At 40.3% G+C, this 23,555-nt stretch overlaps 1 protein-coding gene across 4 annotated transcripts in view; it reads right to left on the bottom strand.

Annotated features, from left to right (window-relative positions):
- UGGT1 (UDP-glucose glycoprotein glucosyltransferase 1) overlaps nucleotides 1-23,555 on the bottom strand; it is an 85,861-nt gene that overhangs the window by 28,048 nt on the left and 34,258 nt on the right. For all 4 annotated transcript variants that reach the window (XM_067538857.1, XM_067538858.1, XM_067538859.1 and 1 more), the window contains 13 exons: nucleotides 21,299-21,418; nucleotides 20,577-20,662; nucleotides 20,016-20,151; nucleotides 18,850-18,981; nucleotides 13,284-13,448; nucleotides 12,961-13,081; nucleotides 12,023-12,121; nucleotides 9,651-9,674; nucleotides 9,009-9,103; nucleotides 6,996-7,202; nucleotides 5,865-5,996; nucleotides 4,682-4,812; nucleotides 631-726 (listed from right to left, as the gene is read on the bottom strand). In XM_067538857.1, coding sequence (XP_067394958.1) covers nucleotides 631-726; nucleotides 4,682-4,812; nucleotides 5,865-5,996; nucleotides 6,996-7,202; nucleotides 9,009-9,103; nucleotides 9,651-9,674; nucleotides 12,023-12,121; nucleotides 12,961-13,081; nucleotides 13,284-13,448; nucleotides 18,850-18,981; nucleotides 20,016-20,151; nucleotides 20,577-20,662; nucleotides 21,299-21,418 — 1,544 coding nt within the window. The remainder of the gene's footprint in view (nucleotides 1-630; nucleotides 727-4,681; nucleotides 4,813-5,864; nucleotides 5,997-6,995; nucleotides 7,203-9,008; nucleotides 9,104-9,650; nucleotides 9,675-12,022; nucleotides 12,122-12,960; nucleotides 13,082-13,283; nucleotides 13,449-18,849; nucleotides 18,982-20,015; nucleotides 20,152-20,576; nucleotides 20,663-21,298; nucleotides 21,419-23,555) is intronic.

The following is a 23,555-nucleotide window of genomic DNA, read 5'->3' as shown; positions in this document are numbered from 1 at the left end:
CAAAAGTGAGTGATCAGCAGAATGGCCAATTCCCTCATTATTTTGTCCACCAAATAGGTCTAATTTCTGACACACCAATTTAGGTCTATTGATTTCTGGTTCCACACTTTTCTTGTTTACCAAACATGATCTTAACACAGACTGAATTAGTACAAACAAAAAGGCCTACAGATATAACTCAAGGACTGTCTTCCTTTCGCACCTTTTCTCTTCAACATTTATTTTTACAGGTTATTGTGACATTTTATGAACTTTTATTCACGTCTTATGACTGAGTTTACAACCAGGGCAAATTTGCAGGCCCACTTATTACAACAGTGACATAGTGTGTAAATGCACTAGCCATTTGCTCTTGCTCTCAAACAATTTCTCATTAAATGCTTTTATTTTATTATGTTTTGTGAAACACAAAACTGCTCTGAAACATTACTGTGTCCTGAAAATATTCGATTAGTAACCTACATAACAGAAAACTAAATCTGCAAGGAGGCCACATGGGATTTGCCATTTTGATGAAAATGACGACTCAGAGTTTAACAAGATATACAGCTAATTAATATGCATCAAAGACAAGGAAGAAGAAATACACTGTTCAACAAATGTACTTTAAATTTAACATTAGTTTGATACCTGTATCTGTCTTCAAAAAACTGATATTCAATCCTGGCCTCTCCCTTTGGCTGAGCAGACAGAAGAGCATCCACCTTCATTACCAAGTCACTTGCACTGGAAGAGAGAAGGTTTTCAAGTACTCCAAGATATGTATGTATTTCCCCTAGTATTACTGAAGATTAACATATACAAAATAAGAGGCCCAGATTCTAATCTCAGTGCATGGACTATATGTTTTACTGCCTTTTTCAAAACAAAAAAAAATGTATTATGTTGTTACAGAATCTTTATTGTTAATATATATGTGCAGTAGTGCAATTTTTGAGACACAACAGTGTGAAAATATCTGGTGCAAACTTCTGAGATTAAAATCTAACCCAAAATATGGGAGCTATTATCCTACTTTCTCCTGTCACCCTGCGGTTCCACTATTTCCCTGAGGAACCCATAAGGCACTATCACCAGCAAAGGGAGATTAGAGTGGACTCTTTGGAAAAAAAATCACTATATTAAGTACCAGAGGGGTTAATTGTTGAGCAATACAAAACAGTTTGCATGTCTAGTGACTGAACATGCTGCCTCCAGAGTTTGTCCAGCCTCTGCCAGTTCAGTAAGAGATGATTTGAAACCAGCTCTCATAACTTTGCAGTGCAGAGTACTCTTGCTGGGCTGCTCCAAAAGTTTCCTTTTTAAAACTAAAATTCTCATTGATGCATGGAATTGCTTTCCAGTGCTCCAAGCAAATTTGAATGCAACATAGTACCATAATTAGTGAAGAATCATTGTGGATAATTATTTCCCTTTTATTATTCTCATGAATATTTAATCTAGTATTTTAAGTATCATATACATTTTCCAGATGAAAGAAAAACACATCTTGTAAACTCCAACTCTGTGACAACATAAATTTGAAGAATTAAATACTAAACAATAAAAATTGGATTGCATGTTATAGCAGTGCCAGCTAGTGATGCTGTAGTTAAGAATCTGTCAGTTTTTCCATAATTAACTCCTAGTCTCATGGGTTTATAGTGACAGTTGTACAAGCCATTCATAACAAAACCATAAAACCCGATGAAATCTGCTAATTTCTGGTATGTTTTCTAATCCAGAGCTAAATCCAATTCCCAAACCTCTCAACAAAGCTGGCCCTCCATCTGCTAGAACCTGGGCTCTGCTGTGCCCAAATTTCAAACCACACCCTTCTTCCCTTACTCCCAGCCCCTCTCCTAGAAACAGGCCTTAAACCTTCTCCCATTCCTCTTACTGGGCATGGGATCTCTGGCACTATTAAAACTCACTCTGATAGAATTGTGGTGTGCAAGATCTCAGCACAACAATGAATGTCTTTATATTTAAAAAACCTTTTTGATCATGTTAAAAAATGCACACTACTGGCTTTTAAAAGGTAGCCAGAGGCACAGGAAAGTGAGTGAATTTTGCAGGCTACACAAACTAAACTAATGGAATACTCAAGAGATCCTACAAACTCAAACTGTAAACAGATGGCTGTGTACAGGAAACAATGTCTTTTGGAAACTTGTGTGTGTTCCTTAGAACTTGAAGATGATTAATTTTTTAAAAATACATTTTGATAAACCCATAATATAGAATCATAGAAGATTAGAGTTGGAAGGGACCTCAGGAGGTCAGCTAGTCCAACCCCCTGCTCAAAGTAGGACTAACCTCAGCTAAATCATCCCAGCCAGGGCTTTGTCAAGCCACATCTTAAAAACCTCTAAAGATGGAGATTCCACCACTTCCCTAGGTAACCACCCTCCCAGTGAAAAACTTTTTCCTAATATCCAAACTAGACATCCCACACTGCAACTTGAGACCATTTCTCCTTGTTCTGTCATCTACTACCATTGAGAACAGCCTAGCTCCATCCTCCCTGGAACCCCCTTTCAGGTAGTTAAAGCTGTTATCAAATCCCCCCTCATTCTTCTCTTTTGCAGACTAAACAAGCCTAGTTCCCTCAGTCTCTCCTCATAAGTCTTGTGCTCCAGCCCCCTAATCATTTTCTTTGCCCTTCACTGGACTCTCTCCAACTTGTCCACATCATTTTTGTAGTGGGGGGCCCAAAACTCGACACAATACTCCAAATGCGGCCTCACCAATGCCAAATAGAGGGGAATAATCACTTCCCTCGATCTGCTGGCAATGCTCCTACTATGCTATTAGCCTTCTTGGCAACCAGGGCACACTGCTGACTCATATCCAGCTTCTTTATTCACTGTAACCCCCAGGTCCTTTTCTGCAGAACTGCTGCCTAGCCTGTCGGTCCCCAGTCTGTAACTGGGCATAGGATTCTTCCATCCTAAGTGCAGGACTCTGACTTGTCCTTGTTGAATCTCATCAGATTTCTTTTGGCCCAAACCTCCAATGTGTCTAGGTCACTCTATATCCTATCCCTACCTTCCAGGGTATCTACTGCTCCCTGTAGCTTAGTGTCATCTGCAAAGTTGCTGAGGGTGCAATCTGCCCCATCCTCCAGATCATTAATGAAGATGTTGAACAAAACCGGCCCCAGGACCGACCCCTGGGGCACTCTACTTGTGACCGGCAGCCATTGATACTACCCGTTGAGCCCGATGATCTAGCCAGCTCTCTATACATTTTATAGTCCATTCATCCAACCCATACTTCTTTAACTTGCTGATAAGAATATTGTGGGGGACTGTATCAAAAGCTTTGCTAAAGTCAAGATATATCACGTCCACCGCTTTCCCCACATCCACTGAGCCAGTCACCTCTTCATAGAAGGCAATCAGGTTGGTCAGGCATGACTTCCCCTTGGGTGAATCCATGTCGACTATTCCTGATCACCTTCCTCTCTTCCAAGTGCCTTAATATGGATCTGTCTCTCCATCCATTTTTCCCTCCTGAGTTCCCCCATGAAATGCTGGTAAATTAAGACTTTAAAAAAGCTCTTATCTTATATAGTCACTGTTATTGATACAGAAATGTATTTTGTATCTAATAGTCTAATAAATATTAAAGGCTAATCAGCAAAGAACAGCTAAACCCCAATAGATCTGCAAAATGTATTCTTTGTGGCATCATGATATCATGTTCTCTTCCCCATTTTCTTCCTCCTCCTGTTTTTAAGTAAATACTGTAATAATCCAACATCTGCATATACTGTAAAATCCAAGTACCCAGGAGCATGTGATTTAAAACCCTTTCAAACCTAATCTTAAATGGCAAAAAAAAAAAAAAAGAGCAGCCGAGTTGCCATGCCTTTAGCATTATGTGAATTTAGGCTTTTGCAGTTTAACTACAGAGATTGATCACAGAGAAAGTCTGTTTTTAGGAACAAATTGATTCTTTTGTAGGAAGTAAGAGATTTCATTCTAAACACAGGCCACAGTAGGGAGTAGCAACCATATTTTTCTCCCATTTAAAAAGTTCTTTTTCTCTTGGTACATGGAGCTGTTCTGTAGTCAGGGTGCGCTAAAGCAAGGTTTTAACTTTACCTGGCTTGAGTGCAGAGAGAATCTTTGTCCTTTCTTTTTTGGGATGCCACCCTTATTCTTTTTTTTATTTCTTTCCATTCTGCCTACTGTTGCTGTTCTAGCCCCTTTCCTCCAGCCAAGAGACCTGAGCCTGAACCCCCTGACTACCAGAGCAATGTTCTGCACCCATACCATTAAGCTTGCTGTATAGAGGATTATTTTAATAATATAGAGCAGTGATTTTCAACCTTTTTCATTTGCAAACCCCTAAAAAATTTCAAATGCAGGTGTGGACCCCTTTGGAAAGCTTAGATAGTCTGCGGATCCCCTTAATAATTTATTCCTGCACGGGAGTTTATGGGCTGCAGAAGGCCATCAAAGCTGATTCAACCCAACACAGCAACTTAAAATGTCTTTTCCCCCTATCTCCTCTAAATATTTTATTATTGGCAAGATGAATACATGACTGTTTATTTATAGTATAATGTGCACTTTATACAAACTGAGGCAACAGTTGGCTTCCTTTCCCCTTTTCCCATTGCAGAAGGCCATGTTACTGACAGAACCTTGCTTTCAACCAGTCTATTTAGTTCCTGTTCATATTTACTTACAGATCTTCCTCTACTCCCAGTTGCTGAATATGTGATTTGATTTTCTGTCCTGATGTCTTTAGTATAATATTCTCTAGGAGGTGGAAATCATCCTGATTGAACAGCTCATTGTCTTCCAATGGGCCAATAATCTACAAAGAAAATGGAGTAGACTTATTAGGCAAATGCTATACTGATACAAAATTCAAAGACATTTTAAAGATACATACTTTGGTCTCAATCCTGCAAGTGCCATTGAGTCACATTAATATCAATGGGAGCTGAGGGTACTAATCACTTCCCAAAGGGTGCTCAGCACTGTGCAGGATCAGACCAGTCGCTATGGGAAATACACATTCATAGCATCCACTGGGTACTTGGCGACTAAGACGCATCATATTAAGTAGATCAAATTATTGAAGGTGCAATGCATTTCTAGACCAGAATCCAGATGTTCAACGAACACTAGCACATCATATTTCTCAAACTGTCAGATATATGAGAGTTGCCCAGTGAATCCTCAATGACAGGAATAAAACACTATGACTCATCACTTACAATGTATGACTACATGACAGGGAATGTAATTAGCACTCTAAAATACACAATGCTTAGTGGCACCTGTTTGGATTTGTTATTGTTTGTTTGAAGTCAGGAGAAAAAAGATAATTAATTGGTGTGGACAAACAGGTTTCATTCTTGAGAGTGGAACATTACAGCGAGATGATTTATTTAAAAAATTGAATAGTGCTTGTGGAAGATGCTAGATGGGGAGTTGGGCACTAAAGCTCTCCGCCTCCAGGAGAGGTACAGCACAGACAGCAGTAGCACAACTTTGTCACACTGCCCAGTGAATCTGCCTCAGCCTTGAACTGGAGTTAACCTCTCTGGGGTAAAAGGTTGCTCAGTCTCTGTTGCTCCTTCAGCCCTTGTACTTCAAGTTGTGCTAGTCACGACCGACATTTTTGTTACCTGGACATTTGTCCAGTTGAAATTGTATTGACAGCAGCCACTAATTTCACACAGAACAAAGAGCCATCAGATGTAACAACCTTTGGCCACAGTTAACCTGGGCTGGATTTGAACCAGTGATCTAAAGAAGAAAGATTCTGCATCTCATTCCTAGACCCTTGTTGTCACTCAAGTCCTCCTTATTTGCTACATTTTGAATATGCCTGTTTCCCAGTCTGGTAAGTGACCTCACCCTTCCATTGCTGATCACTGCCCTCTGTCCTTTCTTCAGTTTAAGAACATCCCTGCAGTACATGGCATGAGACAGAATAAAATCCACTTTGGGGGATTCAAAGGCCTCTTTAAAAGTATTGACATCCATGCCCTGAAAGAAAAAAAGAACAAATATTCTCACTGAAATGGGAACCATAATAGAGACTCTGCATAAATGCCCTGTGGTAGATAGACACTACTTGTTAAACAGACTTATCAAATTTTTACAAGCCTCTTCATAATTTGCTACAACCCCACAAACCCTTTTTCTCTTTATTCCCTTTCTCCTATTCTCTATTTGAAACCTAGCCTCTTTTTGTCCTTTTCAAACAAACAAATTGACCACTTTTGATGAGAGCGCCTTGTCTTCGGAACGGCTCTTATAAATTTCTTTATCCTTAATGACTTGGTATCATTTTTTCAAGTTTAATCTGAAAACATTTTCTGCTTTTCCTGTACTTATTAAAGAGACACCACCAAATTGAAACCTAACTAATTTCAAAAAATGACTCAGCAATAGTTTCAGGAACTACCCTGCCTTGAAGCCCCGTTGCTAATTTTTGCAGTTCTAAAAATCACATTTTCTTATTCTTTTATTTTCTCTCCCCTTATGTTGTTTGAAAACTTCATACACCCAGAAAAGGGAAGATGTGTATAACAAATGCATAAAGTAATTAAAATGAAAAATAGTGGGCCTGTCATTCCTCAGCCCTTCTCTTTTTGACCTTATAACAGGATGCTTTAATTTAAACTATTGTTTTCTGCCTTGTATTTAATGATCTGAAGCATTTTTGGGACATAATTTTGAAGAAAGATAATCTAAACAGTGTTTTACTAGACTAGCACAGAAAAAGGTATTTTTAAAAATCAAGAACCTACTGTGTTTCAAAGCCTTACAAATAAAATAAATCTTCTCTCAATTGTGAAATCATGCTGAGTTTGGTAAAATTAACACTTTAAGGACAAGACTTACAATATTACTGTCTAGCATTATTTCACATTTTGTGTGAGCATATTAAATCGAGAGTTACAACCTGCATTTACCCTAAGAAGTTCATCAGAAGAGCTAGCAAAGCATCCCGCGATAGTGAAAGCCATCACAAGTACTTACACCAACTGCAAATTCTGTGATGTCAGCTCCTGCCTCCAGTGCCTTTGCAGTCTCTTCTTTAGCCATTTTAGTGATGAAGTTCTTGGCATTGTTAGAGGTTTGTGTCTGTAAAGCTGCCCAGATGGCCCTGGTGATGACTGTGTTCTCATTGGTTGGATCTTCATTGGGGTTATTAATCATGCTAATTCGGACATGATTACTGGATTTCTGTGTTTTAATCAAGTGCTGGTTAGAACACATTTAGAAGTCTAGTCTGTTTTTAGATAAAGGGTATACATCTATTATTATAAAAAGGAATTCAAAAGGAAACTGCTGTGTATTGCCTAGTGAGAAATATTGATTCCAAATCAGGTAGTCAGCAGCTCAAGGCTAACAGGACTAATGATAAAGAATGACTTTAAACTAACTTATTTATTATTTGCATAGCACCAGCATGCTTGGAATATTAGAGAAAGTATGAAGCCAAGGTTCCTGTCACAAAAAGCTTACTAATCCAGATACTAAATAGATCCCAAAGCACCGTGCAGATTGCCGTATATATTATGTGTATATTTTGTATTATCACTTTGCTTTATAATGAAGCATAGCCACCGCAGCAATGAAACTTGGCAACACTAAATGACTATTTAGGAAAAACAGGAAAGATATATTTTCCACTCTTAAAGGATAATTTAGGTTGGCAGAACATAATTACTCAAGCTGAAATTTAGCCAGGATAAACTGGAGTTAATGCTCTACTTTTACAACAAGCACTGTAGGGTACTAATGAGCCTAAGGGGTTAGGATCATAAAGCTGGTACATCAGGTAGCACCACCTCTGCACACCTGACACCCTTGAGTAGCACTGGTTCAAGTACTGAAAGGAATAGCATCCCCTACTGCAACACCAACATCACTTCCCACGGCATCTGTTTTCTTTTAGCGATTTCATCCAGTAATGATCCAGCATGAGTATGACAAGACCAGGATCGACAAGGTCTGACAAAATCCCAGTTTTAGGTGGCATGCCTGCAGAAATTCAAAGTACTTGCCAGACACTAACTTATTTAGAACCCAGAAAAATTAAAATTAAAGAAAGAAAATTGGCCATGCTGTTTTATTAACAGTGATCCACAACTAAGTAATATTAAATACAAAATCTAAGTTATTAGAGAAATGTTATTGTGTGTGTAAGTGAACCGTAGTCAAGAAATTCAAAGGCATGGTTCCCACCACAACTATAACAAACTTCTCCTCCCTGACTCATGGTTTGTAATGAATTACTATATTGTCTTAACTAGAACCCTTAATGAGTATTGCCAACATGTCTGAAAATTTAAGTTAAAATTTTAAGTTTCATATATTTATGTTAAAATCCGCAATTGTGACAATGCAGGAACTGATTTTTTTCTCACTCTTGAAAAAGAAAATTCAGCACCTTCCAGGGCAATGTGTAAGTCTCATCTGTTTACTCAGGCTTTTCCCTGAGGAGGGAATTAGAGAGATACATTAAGTAGCACTCTGAGCAGTTAGTATTTCTCTGTGTGTATTTTGTGAAGGTAAATATCCGGAGATTGAAAGGGAAAAAAAAAAAAAGTAATTACACCAGACATGTTTATTTGAATGTATAATTAATTTTCTGAGCAAGTACTGCATTGAAATACATCAGAATTTTTGTCCAAAACACTGGAAGAAAAAAATTCCTATGTATTTTAACATTCCATTTTCAATGCAAATGAGCGAGAGACAAAGCAGAAGTTATGTGCAATGCTCACATGCATTCCCAATATTAGGTCTGTCAGCCTGAACGGTGTCCATTTTTTGCATTAGGATAAGCACTAACAGGCCTCAACTGAGATAGGGTGCCCCATTGTGCTAGGCCCCATGTAGTAAGAGACTGTCCCTACAACCAAAAATCTCAGAGGAGACAGAAAAAGGGTGGAAGGAGAAATGTTGGCACAGAGGTGTGAAATGAATCCCACTCCAGTGCTCTAGCCACTGCATCTCCCTTTAAGATGAAAGGCTACCACCTACCTGATGTTTGATGGCATCATATAACAATTGTCTCCCAGAAGGTTTATCAAAATCTCCAACAATCCAAAAAGTAACTGGTCTAACAAAAGAATCATCTGTAGAAGAATAAAAATGCAACACTTGGGAACAGAGCCAACTGCTGAATATTATCACACTAGCATTACACTGGAACACACACAAACATGCAGGGGTTTGACAAAAGTAAAGGGCCATAAAGAAAGGTGCAGATGAAGTTAAGCAGTGATACTTGTATGTATCAAGAAAAGTGGTATTACTATTAGATTAGAATTGATTTTCTGATTTAACACATTGGAGGAACATGCATCATTCTGCTTCTAAACTGAATTATTATTGGACTACCTGGTAAATTTAAAAATTGTAAAGGAACCTAAGAACCTGCAAGTAACCTATAATCTCTCACAAGGATACAAACATGCTTTATTCCCCCTTCTGAAGTTTTAGTTTACAGAATCAGTTTTGTACAAAGAGAGATAGTCTAAAGGAATAAAACAAACATGCGTCAGACAGTTTTTCTATTACCTATAGGTTTCTGAGGCCAGCATTATACAGATATCAGAAAATCCCCAAAGAACCCTAACGTATTAAAATAACAACATAAGAAAGTGCTAAAGCTTGAGTTACCATAGATCTCCTTGGAGGACATTCCTGGACACAAGGAAAAAGGAAACAGTGGAAGAAAAGGAAAATATTATTAATTTCTATAACAAACTCCACAGATATAAAAGAGCTAGCTGTACAGCATAGTATACGCAGGGATCGTGTGACCAAATTGCTAACATTGAGAGTAAGAGCAAGCATTGTTTGCCAGCAACACTAAATAAAGGCTTGGGTTTTGTTTTGTTTTTTAAACGAGTGCAAAATATTATATCCAACTGTGACCATACAACAGAACTTGAGGAAGGTACTGGAGCCAAGACTCCTATTTTTGCAAGAAGTGGCATATTATGATCTAGATGTGGCCAGCTATTGCTTTTATGTTTCACTTAGGGTACGTCTACACAGCAGCTGAGAGGGTAATTCCCAGCTCAGTTAGATATACCTGTGCTAGGTCTGCTCAAGTTAGCATGCTAAAAATAGCAGTGTGAGCATGAGCAGCAGCTCAGTCTCACCATCAGAGTATGCATCCAGGAGGTCCAGTGGGACTGTTCGCATCCAGCTAGCTGCCATCCCATTACCACGCTGCTATTTTTAACAGGATAGCTCAAGCAGAGGTAGCAAGCAGAGCTCTACCTGAGCTGGAAATCACCCTCTCAGCTGCTGTGTAGACATACCCTTAGCAGGAGCGGCAGCACAAGTTCAGTACCAATGCAGAGGGAAGAATATCAACTGCTGAGTCTGCAACACCTAGGCTTTTCCACTATTTAGAAAAGAAAACATGCCACATTATTCTGTATAATCAGATACTAGCTAATCAGATTTAACGAAATCTAGCTGTGAATGGGCAACTGGTCCTCCAGCTGGCTAGTAAATATGCATGCTGTCATCCACTTTCCACAGGAATGTTTGCTTCTTACGGATCCAGATTGTACACTACAATAGAAAAGGTACTTTGAAATGACAGTTTGGAGATGTAGTGTCTGTTTTAAATGCTACAATGAAAAACAAGGAACAGTTATAATTGGCTGCACATGAAGAAATGACTAAGCAGAGGACAGAATAATGGGAACATTTAACAGTATAGGAAGAAGGCAATGCCTGGGGACAATGTCAGCAGAAACTAGAAAGAGGCACTTAACATATGAGTAGTCCCAAGGATAGGAAGGAAAAAGAAAAAAATCATGACAGTATTGGTAAGTCAGGAAGTTTAAATAGCCAAGATGGGAACGTACAAAGGGCTGATTGACTATGAACTTTTCATATCAGGGATCATATCTGTTTGTACATCATGCAGCACAATGGAGTTCCAACCTTGATAGGGTCTTTTGACTACAACTGTAATGTAAGTAATAAAAAAATTTGACCAAGCAGTTCATGCACAGAAATGCAAGACTTGCAAGATCAGACCAGGTTAATGGTCAATCTGATTACTGAACAATAATGCAAGCTTCTTCTGTATCTCAGGAAACTATTGTTTGGCTTAGGTCACAAAGCTGAGGGTCCTGATCCCTTGTACATTTTATCTTAGCCAATGTAACTGCAAATTATATCTTTTCATAAGGACATCTAATCCTTTCTATATTTATCTAGGCTCTTTGTCAAATAATATCACATGGCAGGGAGACCCAGAGGTTAATTGGCATTCTAATGAGTGGCACGTTGTCACTTGGAATACCATGTTCAGTTTTCATCAGCGCATCTTTAAAATCTGACTTCAATAGAGATGAGTGCTCAGCACGTTGCAGGATTGGGCCTATGTTAGCATAAGTACACCAGTACTACAGTACTGCTGCAAGAATCATTTGATGGTAGTAGACAATCATAGGTTACAGGTGGTTCAGGAGGGAGAGGAGAGGAAGAGCCAGGGAAAAAGGAGGACAAATAGTTTTATATATCTGCAAAGGATGTTAGCAATAGATTCTCTTTGCCAAAGAGCTCAATTACTTTGGTGGCAAGGCCATAGAGGAACCTAGAGAGATTGATGGACTCTAGTAGAATCCACCAGCTCACTGCCTAATCTTCTCTGAATCTGCTGAATGCCTTACTGCTCCTACTTAACCTTTTACAGTTTCTTGGCTTTGCACCTATTATGGGCTACATATGCCTGATAGTCTCCCATTTCCTGCCATGTCTCAACCTCTTCCTGCCTTCAGACCAGTTCTTAGAGAAGTCTTTCCTTTTATGTCCTCCTCGCAAATTCTCTCTTTACTTTTCCTTCCCTGAAGATCCTCTCTTCAAGTAGTCTGTTTGTAAAGCTCTGAGTAAGCAGAGTGCGTTATTAAAATTTACATCGCTGTAGTGCCCCAGAGGTCTCAATGAAGGTCAAGACTTAGTCGTATTAGGAGCTTCACAAACACAGAAGTAGATTTCAGTTTATATTTTATCATGATTATTACCTTTCTTTGTTAAGTAGGTCATACTATTGGCTACAGCAGCTGTTTTATCTTTGGAATCCAAGACAGTAAATCTAGCAAAATCGTCCACAAAAAAGTTATCTGCAGGAAAAAGATAAAAACAACACATTAGGTGCAGAAACTGATGATACCATTAGAAGAAATAAAACAACAACATTTAATGATGTTTAAGCCACACATTACCCTAATATCTTGCTGTTTTTGCAATGATTTCTACCGTTTATGGCTAATATATGAACGAATGTTACTGTTACAAGACACACCAGAAATTACATATCATTCTCCCTATGCAAAGTTCAACTGAAATCAGTGGTACCAGGTCCCATTCAATTCAACTAAATCTCTGTGTAAAGCAAAGTGCATTAAAAATCCATTATGTTACTACTCTCCAAATCATTCAAGTAAGATCACACATGTGCATCTGTAACTGTATTATTATTCTACACAGTCTTTCTGCATGGAGTATAACTGCTTAATATTTTAACTATGCAAAGTTTCACTGAAATCTGTACTACAGCAAATCTTAAGTATTTCAAGGAGACCTCATCAGTTTCTGCTCAACAGGGGTTTAGTAATAGAGCGGCATTTACTGAAACTCACATAGTACATAATTGTATTATTCTTAGCTTTTGCTAGTGCTATTAATCTCTCAATTTCATGAGTCACTAAATTCCCCTAGAGAATGTAGAAGGAAAAAACAGAAATGCATAATTACTATGAAAAAATTGGACATAGCTATAAATGTTTATGTTGTTACTGGACACAGGCTGACTCCCTTAGCACCAAGGGGGCTGGAATCTCTCCTCTCACAGTATGAATGATAATACATTTTGCAATTGGGTGTTCCACTGGGAAATGCCAATTCTTGTCATTAAATATTTATACAGAGAGAGTTGATTGCAGCTGAAAGTGTCCCTTACTAGTGGCAGTTAGATCTAGGTACTCTCTGTCAGATGTCAAGATTCTGGAGTTGATTCTTGGAACAACATTAGGCTGGTTCATGATATAGTCAACCACATCATCATCACTGGACAATTCACCCTGAAGGAAGGAAGAAAAATTGCTGCATAAGCTACTGTTTTACAAACATCTTTATTAAACTGCTTGAAAACAAAGTAATCATGTGAATTAAAGTGGCTTGTGTGAACATAGGCCTTGCTTGTGATATTGTTTTATTAAAGGAACTTGCATGACTTCACCTTTCAGGCTCCCCTTGAAATCCCAGTTTAGAAACATCACCTACCAAGTACACAGCTCTCTGGAAGAAGCTGGTGGTTTCCAGGATTTTTTGCATTGTTATGGTTTCTAGGTCATCAGGATCCAGCTGCTCTTTTTGAAAAGGCATTCCATTAAACAGCACCATAGGGAGAGGGCCTACACCTGCCTGCTCATAGTACCCTCTGCTCTCCTGATATAAAAGGAAAGAACAAGCATCACCACATGATCTCATTACTGCATAGAAGAATTATGTGCCTTCACTGGAACATACACTATTCTTCACGATCCTATGAAAACACATTAGCTGGTGTTTACTGTTAAAACAACAAGTTCCCCATTTCATTTAACCATCTTATGGTCCATTTTTATTATATTCAATAATCTAAAAGCTAATTCAGCACTGTGACCTTAGGACCCTCAATGCCAACTGGCAAGGGGGTTCCAAGAATATCTTGATCCTGGTATGTAAGTTCTGGTTCTTCGACAAATATCACATGCAGTCTTAAATGAAAACCAGGATCATGCTGGGCACGTATATTGCTGTGAAATGTATGTACAGATACTATGCAAGGAGTTATGTGTGTATATAATACACACACTGAAAATATGTTCCTAAAGCCTGTATCCAGGCGGAGGTGACAAACAGGTTTTCTATCAGACAAAGGATGGTGGTAGGGAGTATATTCATTTCCCTCTCTGTCAACATGTAAATTAAGCATTGTAAATCAACACAATGGAAGTCCCATTTACGTACAAAGTCAACAGGGGAATGTGAAATCAACAGGGAGGCAGCACAGTAGACAATAAGTTACAAGGGGTTACCCTGACTCTGGTGTTCAGACAAACTTTGGGGGATATAAAGAGAAGGCAAGGAAGACACCCCTTCATCCTGAATCTAGGAAGTTATCAGGCAGCATGATTATGTTCATGAAAACATGATCATAACCTGCCCTGGTTGAAATGTTGTGAAGGACATTTGGAGTGAGATAAACTTCTTTAGACAGGTTAGCCTGTTAAATTTAGGGCATGTCTATGCTGATGGCGGCAAAGTCGTTGCTGTCAGATCAACCTATCTGGATCGATTGAGCAGTCAGTGATGACCCGTTCAATAGATCAAGAATTTGATGCTAGTAAACCACCCTCTCAAGTGGCATAGCGTTGTGTTGAGGGGTACGCGGTTCCCATCAGCGCAGTGCAGTGAAGTGAAAATGCCGCGCAGAAGGGAAGCACAGCAGTCGATGGGAGTTATGCAAGCTACTCTCCGTAGCTTGCATAGCTGCCAAATCTCCAGGTAAGTGTAGATCAGAGCAAGGTCTCTAGAAATAGTGTCATGATTTTGTATTATATCTAACCCTTTTGTTTCCATTATCCTTTCTCTTGAAGGATGAGCATTTGATGATAAACTTATTTTTGTTTTCACTATACATATATCTCAAGACTGTGGTAGTATACAAAGAGCTGATCTTGAGATGAATCATGCAAGCTGATGTGTACGCTGTTCCCTTGAGAACATGAGAGCTGGTATTACTGTGAGTATCTAGTGGATAAGAGGCTGGACTCTTCACGGGAATAGTTCAAAGGGGCTCCGTGAGCGCCTATTAGCCTGCAAGGCAAAGTAAGGGATGGCACAGCCCAGAGACTGTTTGGGTATCTAAGAGGCTGGGGGTGTCAAGAATCTGACTCCCAGTTAGGCACAAGCAAGTCTCCTCTCACTGCAGCAAAGGGGGGTAACAAAGTGATTCACAGTCCTGGTACTCTGAGAACCATCACAAGCATCTACCCCAAAATAGGATCCTCTTTATACAATATCCCCAGCTTTGCCAGATCAAGCAGATATTTAACAAAACCATATTAGTGTTTTTCCTTTCATCCTTTTATAAGAGGGCTGATCAAGGTTAAAAGTTAAGACATCATTCCTTCTGAGCAAAAGATCTTGCAACTTTTAAGATCTGGCCACAATCTCTAGTATCAGGTAATGATCCCTCCAGCTTTCTCTCTCTCACTCGCTCTAAGAGAACCTTTCAGGGACTAACTTTTCTGTACTTAAAAGGGCTTTGTTTGAACATCCAAGTCCAGTAATTAAATATCTTATGGGAGAGGAAAAAAGTCCAATGGGTCAGGGGCACCTAGTCCAGTAGGGATACAAGAGCAGCCCAGTTTCATACCCTAGCCTGATTAATCATGATCTCTGCACTCTAAAAGTTTTAGCCAGCAACTAGATATGGCCTTCCTTTCTTTTACCTCCTTCCTCCTACCATGCTTCCACTTTAGCCTCAGAACTTTCAAAGCACTGTTACAACCTGCCAAAAGAGGCAACCCAATTATGGAGATTAGCTAATACCATGTACTCGTTTTAGATCAATCTTCCCAGCATGCATTATGAATTACTTGGGATGAGCATCAGAGCACTTTGCAGGATGAGATGGTGGACGAAAGCTAACCAAATTCCAGAATATGGGCTGAAGCAGCCTCCATGGTCCCAGTGTTCCCTGCTCTGCATGTATGTTTGGGTAGAGAAAGAAAGCCGAGATTTACATATCAGCAGAACTTCTCATTCCTACCCCAATTCCCACAGTGACTGCAGACAGGCAGGCCCCACCCGAGCTGGGTTCCCCACTGTGCCATGTTCCTACTCAAATCTTGCCCCACTACAGTGAAATAGCACCAGTTTGATTGCCAAAGACCTCTCTGCCTCAGCACAAGGAGGGGTGGGATTTGTCCCATCAAGAGCTCTGCCTGTTCCATTTGATGAAGTCAACTGGTGAGAATCATGTTGCGTCTACTGTATACTGACAAGATCTCCCAGTGTTTAGAAGACTGGTTTTTTGTTTGTTTGTTTTTTTTAAAAGGCATTCTGACACCTATGAAATACTTCCCCAGCTATACAAGTACTAGTCACCATCAAGATGTTAGGTTCAGCCAGGAAAGGAAAAAAACAAATAAAACAGTGGAAAACATAAAACATAAAATGAGCTGAGCAGGAACACACAGCTACATTTGTGCTATGCATGGAACCCAGAACTACACCAAATAATCTAAAATTCATCTCTACCAAAGTTATAGTAGGAAGTAATTAGTACTTTCCTAGTCCTAACATACTGCAATATCACTTCTTCGTATACATCCTAACTTAGTAATTGTCCTTTTATGGTTGTTTCCTCACCAGACATATTTATACTTATTCATGGACTTTTTACGCACATGTGGACTTTCCATTTATCTTTATAACATATAATTATTTGATTTCTGTCCATTCCTCCACCACAGATCCTAACTAATTTAATTTCCATAGTGTTCATCATATTACCCAGCTTCAGGTCATCTTCAAATCTGACAAATGTACTCACTATTCATTCTTTCCTGTAGATCATTTATGAAGTTATTAAATATTAGACTCCTAGCCAAGCCCTGTGGAACCCTAACTGACACCGATCTCATCTAACACAGTATAATTAATTACTCTTGACTCTTCCACTGTTATCCAAACCAAACTGATCCAATCCCTAAAAGAATCCAACAAGGAACTCTGTTGAATACCTTGCTAAAGTGTAGATATACTATGTCCACTACGTTCCCCTTGTCCAAATCTAGCTAGCTATCTCAAGTTAGTTACTGCACATCAAAAAAAAAAAAAAAAAGGGGGGGGGGGGGCTTATTTTTGCCATTATTTTATTTTTATGCATTCCAGCTGCTTGTTGGTTTTGTCCAAAAGGCAGTTACAAACTGAATTGAAATGACAAATATTATCAGAATGAAAATGTGACCTAAGGAGCATTATGAGATTTTGTGTTAGCTTTTTGTAATATACATATTTTATTTCATATACATTTATTTTTCATAACACATATACTCAACACATTTATTAAAAATGATTCTATCTTCGAGTGATTGCTCATATCCATTCCAATATAGGTGTGTGCACGCCACAGTGCACGGTTCCCGGAAACTTTTTCCCCTTAGCAGCCCCCGTAGGGCCGGCTCTGGTGCCCCCTGGAGTGCTGCACCCATGCCGCAGCACATGAGGCACTGCCGGCCCTACGCACCCTCAGTCTCTTCTTTCTGGTCGGATGGAACTAGCACTTGCTCCCTGCAAGTGCCATTCCCCTTCTATCTCTTTGTTAATCAAAGTACCTAGTTAGTTTAAGTAGTTAAGTGTTGTAGCTTAGGAAGAAGTCCCTGACGGACTTAAGGTGGCCGGGCTATATTTTCGGTGCCTTATTGGGGGGGGAGCAGACAGAGTCAGATATGCAAGGCTTTAAAGAGTTTAGGTTTAAAGCCTTGCTCCTATCCAGCTGCTCCGCTCTGTGTCCGGGTTGTCCGGCTCCCCCTCAGTGCGGAGGGCACCGTCGGCACCGGATCCCACTCCGCACGGAGCAGCATCCCCGGTGCCGAGGACGAGGACAGCGCATGGAGAGCGGACACTCCCCTGCGCCGTGGGTACGGGCAGGGTCGAGGACAGAGATGCACCAGCCACGACCCGTCGAGTCCCCTCCGGGTCTGCATCTCTGTGCGGGGGTCCACCCCCGACTCTGTGGAGTGGGAGAGTGCCCCTGCCAACGCGGAGGCTGGCGGCAATGTGCCACCTAGGGAGAAGGGGCTGGGGTCCCGGGGCAAGCCCGCGTGGGTCCCCCCAAAGGGCGGTGGAGATCCCCGGTACCGGGAGGAGGATCTCCCGCCAATCTGCTGCCAGGGGTAGAGCGAGGACGCTCCCCCAGGGGGTCGGCACCGGCTCCCGGCGGCAGTGGGGCTCTCCTGGCACTGGACCCCCAGGCGGTGCCAGGGACCCTGGAGGCAGCGGGGCTCTCCCGGCACCGGACACAGGCGGTGCTGGGGCACCCCGGCGGCAGCGGGGATCCCCCCGGAGCAGCTCCCCCCGGCACCGGACCCTCCAGGCGGTGCCGGGGCCCCCGGAGGCAGCGGGCCCCCGGCGGCAGCGGGGGTCCCCCCGGAGCAGCTCCCCCCGGCACCGGACCCTCCAGGCGGTGCCGGGCCCCCCCAGCAGCAGCGGGGTTCCCCCCGGAGCAGCTCCCCCCGGCACCGGACCCTCCAGGCGGTGCCGGGGCCCCCGGCGGCAGTGAGGCTGTCACGGCATCGGACCCTCCAGGCGGTGCCGGGGTCCCTGGCGGCAGCGGGCCTCCTGCCGGCTCCGTGCCCCCAAGCGGGGCCGGAGCCCCCGGCAGCAGCTGTGCTCCAGCTGACTGTTGCGCCGGCGCTCTGGGCAGGGCTGGAGCCCCCAGCGGCAGCGGGGCTCCCGCTGGCTCTGCAAAAAGGGGCCGGAGCGGGGAAGAAGAAAAAAAAAAAAAAGTGGCACTCAACACATTTATTAAAAATGATTTCCGTCCCCTTTTGTGCATATGAGGGGAAATTATTACTAATAAGCGCTGCCTTGCTACACTGGAGAAAGAGAGCAGAAAACTGTATTTGGCAACTTGGTTCTGAAAAACTAATACATCAGTGCAAAAAATCAGGTGGGAGTTCCACCGTGCTCTGTATACTGGCTGAAATCATATTATAAGAGGTAAGGTAAACTATATCTTAAAGGTAACAGTGAAATACCAGGATAACAATGCTTTATCTCACAAAATTCTTACCTTTCTGTTTTGATCATAAGCAGAATCAATCCCCAGAATGCTGTTCACTTCTACGTAAGGATATTGCTTCTCGAGAACGCTAACCACATGTTCAACCTTCAGCTGATCTCCAGTTTTTACTTTGTTATATATCTGAGGAGGGAAAGCAATGCAGGTTTACAGCCAAGACTGATTTTTCCTCTCCTTCCCAAACATAACATATCAGCTATATTCCAACTCCTAATACATAATGTGTAGGGCAACTTATTTATTGTGTGATAGACTATATATAAATACAAGCCAATGATGAAACACTGCTAGTCTTGAAAATTAGCCTGCTATGCCTCAATTTAAGAGTTCTTATGCTGAGAAGACTATCACTATATTCCCTAACTTCAGTATTGGCCAGAATGGCAGTAATTTCTTGTGATTCAAATGTTTTCAGGAAAAATGTGCAGTAAAGCAAATCTCACATTAAACAAATCAGGAGGTCCACATGATTTTCTTCGGAAATGTCCCAGGACTTTTGCTTATATGTGGGGCAACCATGATCCAGGAGGCCGACATTCCCCTTGTAAATTAGGAAACATCTGTGTTTCCCTTTCTTGAGTGTGCTAAATATTATTTCTTTGAATTGCAACTAATCATTAATATGTCAAAATAAATCTGAGGAGGAACAAAGCATAGTTTTCACGTCACTAGCAATTTAACTGAATTTTAAAAAATTGTCCATCTTGTAACCATTTTAAGTTAACATGATTACACAGTCAGCTGCAAGTGAAAATGAGTTTGCTTTTCTCATCCTAGTATCCATAACAAATTCACCTGCCAGGATTCACAGTCTCTACTAAAAACAAGCCAAGAACTACAATAGTAAGCGGTACAGCAGGCTAGGACTGAGGTGCTTTGACAGAACTAGGGAATGGAAGGTAGGGTGGCAGAAAACTGGCACTGTGCTGCTCTCACAGCATCTAGACCAAATCAATTCTATTTGATCCTCGTTTTCATTAGCAAAATGTTAACCAAAAAAATATTAAAGAGGAAAAAGGGTTTATGAAGTACACTTCAGAAACTAGACAGATTCAGAGTTGCAGAAATGACAGATTCCTTTTATGACCTATTATTCCAATAACACAGACAGTCTCTCATATATATGGGATATTACACATGAATTTATGAACACTTACAGATATAACCGTCTGGAAGGCATAATTATTATCCACTTCTTGTGCAACATAATTAAATGCTCTGAGAAGAGCAACCCCAGCATCTTGTAGCCCATCAACATCTTCTGAATCATCAACCACAAAGACCAGACCAATCCTGTAAAGAAAACAATTCAAAAGAACATGAGCCTGTTAGGCAAATAAAATCTTAGTGAAGTCTCAAAAGTCACAGAACAGCCAAGGATTATAAAAATCTTAAGCAGGGTTCTTGTTAGGTATGTTAATAAGCAGACTTTAATAACTGATTCAGGGACTCTACAGCACATTCCCCAGGGTTCACAGAATCCCATCATGTCTTCAAGACTTTGAGTCAATCATGTTTTGATCATTTTGCCCTCCTTTTTCCTACTGTTTCTCTCTTTCTCTGTTTTCTTTTGTTCTGTTGGAGGGATTGGCTCTCCTGGCCCACTTAACTGTTGAACATTTCTACAACATTCCAGGTGGCTAATGATGAGCACTTTGTAATAATCATGAAAGCCACAAAAGCTAAACTAACCCCTTGCCATAAAAATGTAGCATTACCTCAGTGGGATGTGGTTACTGAAGAACATCTCAGCCACATTAAGCAATTCTGCTGTACTGTCATGGGAAGGATCCACTATAAGAACCTTTGGTAATTACAAAATAAAGGTTTTTACATTAGTTTGTTCCATAAAAAGGCCAGAACAATGATTCATGATTAAGAGGACAGGTTTATTTGTGTGTCACTGCAGAGATACTATCAACATTTTACTGACTGGCACAAACAGCTTAAGTGATTTGCCTACAGTCACAAAGGAAGTTTGTGGTACAGTAGGAAACTGAACATGATTTTCCTTAGTCTCAGCCCAGTGCCATCTTGCAAGGTGCTCCAGGTGAGGCAAAGTGATATTCCAGTGACAAGTTCAAAAAACCTCATTAGCCATCATCAAGCATTAGCAGGTCATGAAAAGGGCATTCCTACAAATTCACACTCATCCCATCCATGGAAAAGCACTATTACAATAATTAACAGATTTTGAAATCAGAAAGGACCATTATGATCATCTAGTCTGACTGCATGTATAACATAGGCAGTAGAATTTCACCCAGTAATTCTTGCATCTAACCCATAATTTTTGGTTGAGTTAGAGAATCACTCTTAAAGACATCCAGCCTCAGTTTAAAATTTTCAAGTGATAGAGAATCCACCAAGTTGTCCCAATGCTTAAATTACCCTCTCTGTTAAAAATGTGCACCTTATTTCTAGTTAAGTTATTACTTACAAAGTTGTGGAAGTTTTTTCTAATTTGTCTGATTACTCCAGGAAAGGTGGGGCGCAGCAGTTCCTGCACGCTGGAAGGCCAGGAATTATACCTGCTATCAACTTCCAAGTTGTTGATCCACTAAGAAAAATAAATCATTGTTTGTTAAACTAATATGACCTGCAATTAGTTAAGGTGAGCAGTTTGAAATAATATAAAACATGCATTGCATTAAGCATTCTAGTTTAATAAAATCTGATTGGTCCTGAAAAGCACCAATTGAAAGTGATATGCTAAAGGTTAGATTCTGATAATCTGTTTTCCCCACTGTTGCCATCTCTTCTACCATGCATAGTTTCAGATTTCCACTCCTCTTGGCATTTCCATTTTTCCTCTATAATGCTGAAAGGCCTGATCTCAGAGACATGATAATAGGATAAACACAAATGGGAAAGGCAAAGCAATAAAGGTCCAGACTGAAAAAAAGTAAGAGCAGAGAAGTGTTTGATGGCTTTCATCTTTTAAAAGAAAGGTACCTATAGTCAGTATTGCTCCACAGTGCTGCAGAAAGCTGTGAATGGTATATTAATGTTTTCTGATTCTAGAGACTACCTAACCAAATGCCAGAAAGTCTTTACTACACGATGGTGTAGAACTCATTTCTCAGGTATTAAAAGGAGGCTGTATAAATCCTAGGGATTTGTTTTTTGTTTGGACAAGCCATTTCTCATCACAACAAAGATATACATGATCTGGTTTTATTTTCCTAATGTTTGTGGCTTGGGTTAGTCTCCCATTTAAGTTCCTGCAAAAAAAACATGTGCCTCTAATATTTACTTTCACTTTTTACTGTGCCTCTGTACAGTAAGAGGAACAACATCTCAGGAGTTGTACAACATTTATCAGCTGGCCAGTCTCTAATAAAAGGTTCTCCCCTCCACCTGATTTAGATTTTCTTAGACAATCCAGTAAGGTGAAGAAGTGAAGCACAGTACTCTCAAAGGAATTCCAACCATTGTTTGTTTCCAAAAAGTTTGCTTTTTTATTGCTGAACGTGTTTGAGATGTTTCAGATCAAAGAGCAATTACATGCAGTTTAGACCACTTAATTTATTCAAGGGCTTGAAAGGGTTAGATCTATTCAGCAGTAAACTGAAATTCATGTTAAATCACAATGAATCCAACCACCAATGATACTATCTACCCTGAAGAAGAGGGAAGCTGTCTAAAAACACTCCTATCTATTTAATTTCTGAGGTTGTAAGAAATTTAAAGTATTAACATCTGACAGTTGTCAACAGCAAGAAGAGCAAGGTTCATCATTTCATCATCTCATTTTTACCCAAGAGTATTTTTTTTTTTTAAACAATGCACAGAGCCTGCTTTAGGCTGATCCACACATTCAGCAAAAATTTAAAAAATTACATATTTATTCAGGGACATCCCAGAGGTACAAGTTAGGAAACCCCAAAGTTCTGAGCTAGGAGGCAAGAGTTAAGAGTACAGATAAGAGGCAGCTGGAAACACAAGACTTCCAGGAAAACATCCTAGAGCATAACAGGAGAAAGAAGAGGAAATCAGGAAATGGCTGCTTGGAGCACTGGAGAACTGCACAGCCATGCTGAAAGAAGCCAGCTTCCCATTAACGGGATCCCTCTAGAAACAATGTGTGTGGTGTTTCCTAACGTGAAGACTGATTTCGCACTGTCTGGTTGTTTATAGCAGAAAAAAGCTGTGCTCCTCCATGACCTTTCTGTTTCTTTTCACTGTGGATTCTAACTTGGTGAGCAATAGATGTAACATCTCACTGTCATGTTTCTGAAAAATTGTCTTTAAAGATACTGGAGTTCACTATTTAAATTGAGCAGGTAAACCATGAACTCTAACTCTATCCTTATGCTTTAACATAATTGTATTCCAGTCTCTTGCTGATAATCTAGATGCTTTTTCCAAATTAGAGGATTTTCTTCTATATTGCTTTGCAAAGTAACAGGTAAACATTTTTTTTCCCAAAAAAGTCATAAGATTTTCTTTTGCTTCTTTCTCCTGAAGGCCAAGTATACACAGTGCTCCTAATCTGATTCTCTAATAGTTCCATCAAGTTAGAAAGCAAATTATTTTAAATTAAAAAGTAGTAGGTGGTTCCATGATGGATCCAATATCTATTTTGCCTTTTCAATTTTGCACAAGTCTGACTGGTTCAATCTTCCCATGCACTTTTTTTGTTATGAGAATTCCTAGTTAGATTTTTATTCAGTTGAATTTACAAAGTTGGAGAA

Source organism: Emydura macquarii, unplaced genomic scaffold (genome assembly GCF_026122565.2).
Source record: "Emydura macquarii macquarii isolate MOO-44397 ecotype Brisbane River unplaced genomic scaffold, CSIRO-AGI_Emac_v2 contig_499, whole genome shotgun sequence".
NCBI classification, from domain to species: Eukaryota; Metazoa; Chordata; order Testudines; family Chelidae; genus Emydura; species Emydura macquarii.
The sequence above is the reverse complement of the archived record's forward strand: the minus strand, read 5'-3'. Positions and strand labels throughout refer to the sequence as shown.